At 44.6% G+C, this 10,008-nt stretch overlaps 1 protein-coding gene across 3 annotated transcripts; it reads right to left on the bottom strand.

The window, feature by feature from the left end:
* Positions 1–951: 951 nt before the first annotated feature.
* Positions 952–7,957, bottom strand: LOC115442750 (uncharacterized PE-PGRS family protein PE_PGRS54). 3 transcript variants are annotated; one of them, XM_037436502.1, is made up of 3 exons: positions 7,821–7,957; positions 5,204–6,376; positions 952–2,181 (listed from the first exon to the last, which is right to left on the bottom strand). In XM_037436502.1, the coding sequence occupies exons 1-3, from the start codon at positions 7,825–7,827 to the stop codon at positions 1,421–1,423; spliced, it is 1,941 nt and encodes a 646-aa protein (XP_037292399.1). In that variant the 5' UTR covers positions 7,828–7,957; the 3' UTR covers positions 952–1,420. The 3 variants fall into 3 exon arrangements, with proteins under 3 accessions (XP_037292399.1, XP_037292401.1, XP_037292400.1); XM_037436504.1 differs by lacking the exon at positions 7,821–7,957 and having other exon boundaries at positions 5,204–5,614; XM_037436503.1 differs by lacking the exons at positions 5,204–6,376; positions 7,821–7,957 and adding an exon at positions 3,825–4,336.
* Positions 7,958–10,008: the final 2,051 nt, after the last annotated feature.

Here is a 10,008-nt window from a genome sequence, read left to right as displayed (position 1 = left end):
ACAGACTGCTATAATTTTTTATAGGTAGTTTGGTAATAAAATATAGTAAAGTGTTGTTGGAAATATTTTATTTTTGTGTAGATTGACTAAAACCTACCTACACTAAAATAGGTCGTCTGGGTTGTATATACTTTTTAGTAAAAAATGTGGTCATCTTTCCAGATGGTGGTGATAGACGACTATAAAATATGATCAGGAGATATTATAACGAGCATAGATATGACAATAATGTGAAATGTAATTTTTAATAATTATTTATTAGAATTATGTTTAAACAGCTCGGTTCGACCGGGGTAGTATTTATGATGGTTATACAGGGTAATTTTGACATTGCGTTACTAAATAAAATCACATGGTTATCTTAATAAAAATAACAGTTGACAATAAGTTACTCGAACCATAGATGTTAAATAAAAGGCGTAAATTCAAAGAAAATAAATATTAATAAAATATCAGAGACAGCCAATTGTACTTTTGAAAAGATTAATTATTATTCACACTGCTAAAAAATCTTCCATGAGTTTAATGTTCAAAATGTCGTGATTGTTTTAATTCATTATGGTAAGTTATATTTTATGTAATAGATATAATAACAAATTAATATTTTATATTTGTTACTTATTATGTTCTAAAACAAAGTTTTTGTTTTATGTCTACTTTTCATTAAATATTACTTGTATGAAGACGAGTATATAGTAACCAAATATCTAGATGACCTTGTTTCAAAAGGATAAGAATTTTTAAGTAAAACATATAATTTGTTCGATTCATTCATTTATTTGTTCAAAATATATAATAAATTCACATATTAAAATGCTTACGCCCGTATTCAGATTTGTTATCATAGCAATGCTCCATCCTTAGATAAATAACATTTATGAATACAGGCGTTAAAATATACAAAAGCTCTCCTGCGAATTAAAGTTCATTACAGAACCTCACAGCCTTTAAATCTTAGTACTAACATGCATACCGAACAATGCGAAGTAGAAAATCTATGGTACTCTAATAACGAGTAACTAATTGCAGGGTACCAGTAACTTCAGAATAAACGGTATCGCGCCTCCAAATGTTTGTTGAGAGACATGAACGACGTTGGTCTATTTCTTCCCTCACAGTCAATAAACATAGGCCATTCGCAAACTTGTTTTATCGGATCGTAAAGTAAATTGTGAGGACAAGTGTTCTCTACTGCATTGCCATGAACGCAAGTATAGAATTGGTTACAATTTTCGTGAGGAACATTCATGCCGTGTGTTCCTGGGGATGCACACAACGAAACCCCTGTGAATCTGCAGTTACAGTCATCATCATTGATACTATCATCAGGGATAACCCTGTTCCCGCAATCCACATTTAAGGCCTCGTCACATGCGCCAATGTTAGGATTGAACAAGGGCATATCAGGGGGGGTAAGTAACTAAGCAATTGGTCTACCACCACTACACATGAAGAATTTATCGCAGCGTTCGTGCGCAACTAGTAATCCATTAGAGTCAGGGGCACCACATATATCAGGAGCTAAGCTAGGATCGTCGGGACAACCACCCCCTCCCCCAGAACCACCGCTTCCTCCAGAGCCACCGCTTCCTCCAGAGCCACCGCTTCCTCCAGAGCCACCGCTTCCTCCAGAGCCACCGCTTCCTCCAGAGCCACCGCTTCCATCTGAACCATTGCTTCCATCAGAACCGTCACTTCCATCAGAGCCGTTGCTTCCTCCAGAACCTCCGCCGCCTCCAGAGCCACCGCCTCCTCCAGCGCCACCGCTTCCTCCAGAGCCACCGCCTCCTCCAGAGCCACCGCTTCCTCCAGAGCCACCGCTTCCTCCAGAGCCACCGCTTCCTCCAGAGCCACCGCTTCCTCCAGAGCCACCGCTTCCATCTGAACCATTGCTTCCATCAGAACCGTCACTTCCATCAGAGCCGTTGCTTCCTCCAGAACCTCCGCCGCCTCCAGAGCCACCGCCTCCTCCAGCGCCACCGCTTCCTCCAGAGCCACCGCCTCCTCCAGCGCCACCGCCTCCTCCAGAGCCACCGCTTCCTCCAGATCCACCGCTTCCTCCAGAGCCACCGCTTCCTCCAGAGCCACCGCTTCCATCTGAACCGTTGCTTCCATCAGAACCGTCACTTCCATCAGAGCCGTTGCTTCCTCCAGAACCTCCGCCGCCTCCAGAGCCACCGCCTCCAGCGCCACCGCTTCCTCCAGAGCCACCGCCTCCTCCAGAGCCACCGCCTCCTCCAGCGCCACCGCTTCCTCCAGAGCCACCGCCTCCTCCAGCGCCACCACTTCCTCCAGAGCCACCGCCTCCTCCGGAGCCACCGCCATTACCAGGAATTACTCTATCTCCACAATCAACATTTTCTGGCCAGTCGCACTGTTCAATGTAAGGATTATATAATGTACCTACAGGGCAGTTCTTGGCTATGGCTTTCCCATGATCACAATGGTAGAATTGGTTACAGTTTTCGTGCGCCACAAGGACTCCGTCAGATCCATTCTGACCGCAGATACTTGCTGCTTCAGCAGGGTTGCAATTGCAACTGGATCCGCCTCCAGAGCCACCGCCTCCTCCAGAGCCGCCGCCTCCTCCAGAGCCGCCGCCTCCTCCAGAGCCACCGCTTCCACCAGAGCCGCCACCTCCTCCGGCACCGGCGCCTCCTCCAGAGCCACCGCTCCCTCCAGAGCCACCGCCTCCTCCAGCGCCACCGCTTCCTCCAGAGCCACCGCTTCCTCCCGAGCCGCCGCTTCCTCCAGAGCCGCCGCTTCCATCTGAACCGTTGCTTCCATCAGAACCGTCACTTCCATCAGAGCCGTTGCTTCCTCCAGAACCTCCGCCGCCTCCAGCGCCACCGCTTCCTCCAGAGCCACCGCCTCCTCCAGCGCCACCACTTCCTCCAGAGCCACCGCCTCCTCCGGAGCCACCGCCATTACCAGGAATTACTCTATCTCCACAATCAACCTCATGAGGCCAGTCACATTGTTCGGTGTGAGGATTATAAAAGAGTCCACTAAAACAAGTTTGGACTACTGGTATGCCGTGGGCGCATTTATAAAACTGGTTACAATTTTCATGAGCTACAAGGACTCCATCAGATCCGTTCTGACCACAGATACTTGGTGCTTCAGCAGGATTGCAATTGCAACTGGATCCGCCTCCAGAGCCGCCGCCTCCGCCAGCGCCACCACCTCCACTAGCGCCGCCACCTCCTCCAGAGCCACCGCTTCCTCCAGAGCCGCCGCTTCCTCCAGAGCCGCCGCTTCCATCTGAACCGTTGCTTCCATCAGAACCGTCACTTCCATCAGAGCCGTTGCTTCCTCCAGAACCTCCGCTGCCTCCAGAGCCACTGCCTCTCCCCTCCAGCGCCACCGCTTCCACCAGAGCCACTGCCTCCTCCAGCGCCACCCCCTCCTCCAGATCCACCGCTCTCCAGCGCCACCGCTTCCTCCAGAGCCACCGCCTCCTCCAGCGCCACCACTTCCTCCAGAGCCACCGTCTCCGGAGCCACCGCCATGACCAGGAATTACTCTATCTCCACAATCAACATTTTCTGGCCAGTCGCACTGTTCAATGTAAGGATTATATAATGTGCCTACAGGGCAGTTCTTGGCTATGGCTTTCCCATGATCACAATGGTAGAATTGGTTACAGATTTCGTGCGCCACTAGGACTCCGTCAGATCCATTCTGACCGCAGATACTTGCTGCTTCAGCAGGATTGCAATTGCAACTGGATCCGCCTCCAGAGCCGCCGCTTCCTCCGGCACCGCTGCCTCCTCCAGAACTGCTGCTTCCTCCGGAGCCGCCGCTTCCTCCAGAGCCGCCGCTTCCATCTGAACCGTTGCTTCCATCAGAACCGTCACTTCCATCAGAGCCGTTGCTTCCTCCAGAACCTCCGCCGCCTCCAGAGCCACCGCTTCCTCCAGAACCTCCGCTTCCTCCAGAGCCACCGCTTCCTCCAGAGCCGCCGCTTCCATCTGAACCGTTGCTTCCATCAGAACCGCCACTTCCATCAGAGCCGTTGCTTCCTCCCGAACCTCCGCCGCCTCCAGAGCCACCGCCTCCTCCAGCACCACCGCTTCCTCCAGATCCACCGCCTCCTCCAGCGCCACCGCTTCCTCCAGAGCCACCGCCTCCTCCAGCGCCACCGCTGCCTCCAGAGCCACCGCCTCCTCCGGAGCCACCGCCATTACCAGGAATTACTCTATCTCCACAATCAACCTCATGAGGCCAGTCACATTGTTCGGTGTGAGGATTATAAAAGAGTCCACTGAAACAAGTTTGGACTACTGGTATGCCGTGGGCGCATTTATAAAACTGGTTACAATTTTCATGAGCTACAAGGACTCCATCAGATCCGTTCTGACCACAGATACTTGGTGCTTCAGCAGGATTGCAATTGCAATTGGATCCGCTCTCCAGAGCTGCCGCTCTTCGCCAGCGCCACCGCTTCCACCAGAGCCGCCACCTCCTCCGGCACCGGCGCCTCCTCCAGAGCCACCGCTCCCTCCAGAGCCACCGCCTCCTCCAGCGCCACCGCTTCCTCCAGAGCCACCGCTTCCTCCAGAGCCACCGCTTCCTCCAGAGCCACCGCCTCCTCCAGAGCCACCGCTTCCTCCAGAGCCACCGCTCTCCTCCGGAGCCACCGCCATTACCAGGAATTACTCTATCTCCACAATCAACCTCATGAGGCCAGTCACATTGTTCGGTGTGAGGATTATAAAACAGTCCACTGAAACAAGTTTGGACTACTGGTATGCCGTGGGCGCATTTATAAAACTGGTTACAATTTTCATGAGCTACAAGAACTCCATCAGATCCATTCTGACCACAGATACTTGGTGCTTCAGCAGGATTACAATTGCAACTGGACCCGCCTCCAGAGCCGCTGCCACCTCCAGATCCACCTCCTCCTCCTCCAGAGCCACAGCCTCCCTCCAGCGCCACCGCTTCCACCAGAGCCACCGCTTCCTCCAGAGCCACCGCCTCCTCCAGCGCCACCGCTTCCACCAGAGCCACCGCTTCCTCCAGAACCACCGCTTCCGCCAGAACCGCCACCTCCTCCAGAACCACCGCTTCCTCCAGAACCGCCACCTCCTCCAGAGCCACCGCTTGCTTCCTCCAGAACCGCCACTCCCTCCAGAGCCACCGCTTCCTCCAGAACCGCCACCTCCTCCAGAGCCACCGCTTCCTCCAGAACCGCCACCTCCTCCAGAGCCACCGCTTCCTCCAGAACCGCCACCTCCTCCAGCGCCGCCGCCTCCTCCAGCGCCACCACCTCCTCCAGAGCCACCACCTCCTCCAGCGCCACCGCTTCCATCTGATCCGTGGCTTCCATCAGAACCGTTACTTCCATCAGAGCCATTGCTTCCTCCAGAACCACCGCTGCCTCCAGAGCCGCCACCTCCTCCAGCACCGCCGCTTCCTCCAGAGCCACCGCTTTCTCCAGAGCCGTTATCGCTGTCTTCATTATTTCCGTTGCATTCACCGCTAACTGCACCACTTTCACATATACAGTTGGGATCTATTCTATCACCGCAGTCAACATTTCTCGGTTCGTCGCATCTTTTTATATACGGATTGTATAATGTATGTGGCGGACAGTCCATTGGGAATGGTCTACCGTGGTTGCAAATATAAAATTTATCGCACCTCTCGTGCGCTACCAGAATTCCATCGGAACCAACGACTGAGCATATTTTGGGTGCTTCCGCAGGGTCACAGTTGAATGGACCCTGGTCGTCAACGTCATTTTCACCGCCATTGTTTTCATTACTGTCGCCGCTTTCATCTTCGGGTATTATTCTGTCACCGCATTCTACCTCATGCGCCCAGACACAATCTCGCTTATACGGATTATAAAGTGTGTTAGGAGCACATTTCATTGCGACTGGTCTGCCATGATTACATTTATAAAAGTGATTGCAGTACTCATGAGCGACGAAGACTCCCTCGGATCCTGGAGCTTTGTAGATGCTCGGCGCTTCGCTAGGATCACAGTTGCATGGGCCTAGATCACCCTCGTCCTCGTCGTCGCTGTCACCGCCGCTACCACCATTGTCGTTGTTTTGAAGACATTCATTCTCTTCATCCGGCACAAAGCCTCTGTCACCACATTCGACATTTGAGGGCCAGTCGCATTCCTCCTTGTCAATGTTGAAGACAGTGCCGCGAGGACAGCAATGGGGGACAGGCTTACCATAAGCGCATTTATAGAACTTATCACATCGTTCATGAGCTATGAAAATATCTTCAAGGTCCCAATTAGCGCAAATTTCGTGCGAATCACTCGGGTTGCAGATACATAGTTGCCTGCTCCCGATGAAGAACTTACGCCCCTGTGCAATGGTTATTGCACAGAGCAACGTGAGTACTGTGCCTGAAAATATAAAGATACTTCATCATCAAAATGAAAAAAAAAAATACTTCGAGTAGTTTTTTTTTTATCGGGATACAGATGAGAATATTTCATTATGTCGTCTATTGTTCTTCTTCAAGGTTCTTACGTATGTATGTATATACAGACATACATATCTTTATTCTACAAAGAATAGGCAGAGATGCAGCCAGGGCATCCACTTTTCACCCTATTTGTTTCGTTCCATGATGTGAAATGGATAAAGCCTATTGCTGTTACGAGGACAAATTTCAAGCTCTAAGTTGATATTGAGCAAAAGATATAGAATATTACTGTCTGATCAGGGATTCGAACCCAGGACCCTCAGAACGGTGTCATCCAATACAACTACGCCACCGCCTACGTCTAAACTTGTCATACTCAATTAACATTTTCATTCAAAAGATTAAAACATTAAAAGTGGTTATATCAGCGTGAAATGTAAATACATATTTTGAACTAATAATATGGGCCTCTCAGGAGTCAATCGATAGGTTTTGGATGCTGAAGCCTATTGAATTAATGTTTGATTATCACTTATAACGTAACTAGTCAAATTAGTTAACTGTTCCCGACTATTAGCACATGTTATGCTTAGCGATTAGTTATCGTTTAAAAATAACTTAATTAGAAAGCTTCAAAATTACGTTAAAAACTATTAACACAGGTATTTTATAAGTAAAATAATTAAAGTGAGAGGGGAAATGCTCCTTATTTCATTCTATGATCTATTTCATCATAAAATTCTTGTCATAAACGAATCCTTTAACTTTTTCCGTTAAAAGGCCAGTATTAGAAAAAATTATAAAACAGAATTGAGAACGACATTTTTAACTATAAAAATAGGAATTAGGATTATCCCGAAGAAACGACCTTTTTGATCAATCTTAAAATAGGTCTATCGTAATTGTAGGCTACGATGCCCATACCGACAAACAGTAAGAGATAAGACGATTAATGTTTCGCGTCACACTTTAATAAAATGGTGAGCATAATGTCTAGAAATATGTAAAATTTTGTATTCCAATAGCAAATAAAGTTAGGTTCCACGGATTATGCTTATTTTTTTTCAGTTTTTAACCGATTTCAAAAAATAAGGAGGTTATCAATTCGACGAGTATTTTTTTTTAATATTAACTCAGAACTCGTCAATTATTAAACAGATTTGAAAAATTCCTTTTAATTCGAAAGTATATACCTCCAGATTAGACCCACAGAATTGTTTTTAAACCACCTTGGTAGTTTGGCTTTAAAACAAAAATAACTAGAATAATTATGTCATCCATGTAAACGAAATTGAAAATTTTGCTTCCCTGTGACGTTTTTAGTTATAAAACCGGCCGTATTTACTTTTAAGAGTATCTAGATATTTTTTATGACTGCTTCTAAGAAAACAAATCATGTGTAAGACGGAAGTAACACTTACCTTTCATTTAACTTTTTACTTTTCACTTGTGTAGTGTGTTGCACTATTAAAACTGATAATAATTTCATGAACTGCACATTATTTATATCCTCCACCTGTTTTTAAATAAATTAATGTCTGATTATCAGCGTGATTACGGCAGAACTGTGATTTGACGATTACAAGGAAATAAAATATGATAAACCGAAAATGGCAAATGTTTATGTGAAATTAGAAAATGTTTACGATCGTTCGACTTCCGAAATTCCTAATACATGGTAAGATTAATGTTATATTTTCAATTTATTATTATTCTGATAGAATCTATTATGCATACTTTTGGCATGTTCCCAAAATTATTAACAAATACTAGATGCCTCCTTATCAATTATTTCTATTAAGTGAGGTAGTTCCGTGACCACGTAGTATGCTTAGGTATACGATAATTTGATAATGGATGTCTTAGTCACGAGGCCAGAAAATCAATCCTAAAAAGATATTAATAAAATTTGAACATATTTGTTTATAGTTTCTGGAGTGCTTTGATCAATACACTTTAATGCAGGAGTTAATAATGTAGGTATTTCTTTCTGCATATGGTTACCAAAACTTGTGGCATTGTCTTTTAATCTAGTTAAAGTATCTTAATGTTTAGGTACCTAAGTTCTTAATAACTATTACTAAGAGTAGGGCTCTAGACTTAACTAAGATACCTGGACAATAACTTAATACAGATTTCTCCAGGAGATCTGATACCTTGATGTAAGATTTAATTTTTTTTGAACACATCAGTATAAACTTCAAGTAATATGATAATTATAATTTTTTTTAAACTGTATCTATGTTATCTTTTTTTTTCATTTTATGAATTTCTGACTCCAACCCTCAAGTGACGCAGTGTTGCGTAGAAAGAAACATCACGGATGTTAACCCAATACTTTCGTTGAAGTTAAAAATTTGATTTGGTTCAGCTAAATTTTAAACAAATCAACATGCACGTTATCAAATCGACTTAATCCCTATGGAATTACATTATGTACACACAAAAACCGCTTTCAAGCTTTAAGAGTGTCTAAAAAGTAAATATCATAATATATACTTTTTGTAAATATCGCAATATATACTTTTTGGGCCCGCTGGCTTCTATTTTTACAAAGGCTTGGAAAGCTAGCGAGTACACGTGCATTTTAATACTTTAAAAATAATTACATAATATTTTATTCTCGAAACGTCAGATTTGCAAAAGTAGCGATGGTCGGCAAGTCTAGCAATTTAAATAATAAAGTTACTAATATTTTGGGCCGGACATATCGCTGACCAACAAGTTAAAGTCCTGCTCCGCTACGCTTCAAGTTGTATAAAAACGTAAGTCATCAAATATCAAAATATCCTTTACCCGGTTACCGTCTAAAATTATAGGTCGAAGTCAGTTTAAAGGTTTTTGGGCTGAAATATAATTTCAAGACCTAAAACTCTAAAAGACAAATGTTCGTTATAACAATTTGAATTAATGATTTGTATTATAGGTTTATGCCATTCCTTATGAAGAGTAGGCAGAAGCTCGCCTACATTGGTGATTATGTGCAACCACACATCGCCAATTTAGTATCCATGCCATGATGCGATGGAGCCTACCCAACCGCTAAATGTCACAATTTCTAATCCCGCTCTGCCCTAGTCAGTGTCACTTTTCGTATCATAAAACGCAAATTATTGTTGCCCGATCTGGTATCGGACCTTAAAACCTTACGTTAACTACTGTGAAAAATTGTGATGTGTAAAATTATTTTATAATACCCTCATTATTCTCGATATTTGATTAAAATTTACCAAATTTAATTTTACCAATAGAATTTGTTTATTTTTATTTCGTGTTGCTAATTCAATCCGCATTGATTATTTATGATAAGAATTAAGAAAATACTGCGAAATCTAATCGCCTTAAAAAAAAAACAAAGACAATACTAACAACAATGTTGTTTTTGTTTTCGTCAATATTTTCGTACTGTAAATACAAACGTCTTTATATTCTCTAAGAGGTAGGTTGCTTGTGACTGCTAGAATTAAAAATCCCACAACATGCCCTGGTCAGCTGCCTTCCCCCCGGAGTCAACACAAGTACATACTTTGTATGCACATACTTGTGTCCTATGTTGAATTATTCAGATTACTTACCTATGTGAAATTTCGGCTTTGCCTCCTAGATCAG

Source organism: Manduca sexta, chromosome 8, assembly GCF_014839805.1.
Source record: "Manduca sexta isolate Smith_Timp_Sample1 chromosome 8, JHU_Msex_v1.0, whole genome shotgun sequence".
NCBI lineage: Eukaryota > Metazoa > Arthropoda > Insecta > Lepidoptera > Sphingidae > Manduca > Manduca sexta.
Note: the sequence above shows the minus strand (reverse complement) of the source record. Positions and strands in the feature narration are given on the sequence as shown.

What these genes read in the sequence shown, in the direction of transcription:
- LOC115442750 (XM_037436502.1), bottom strand. An exon ending in AAGCGGTGGCTCTGGAGGAG is followed by an intron (nt 2,182 to 5,203) that starts GTGGCGGTTCTG and finishes GTGGCGCTGGAG; the next exon opens with GCGGTGGCTCTGGAGGCGGC.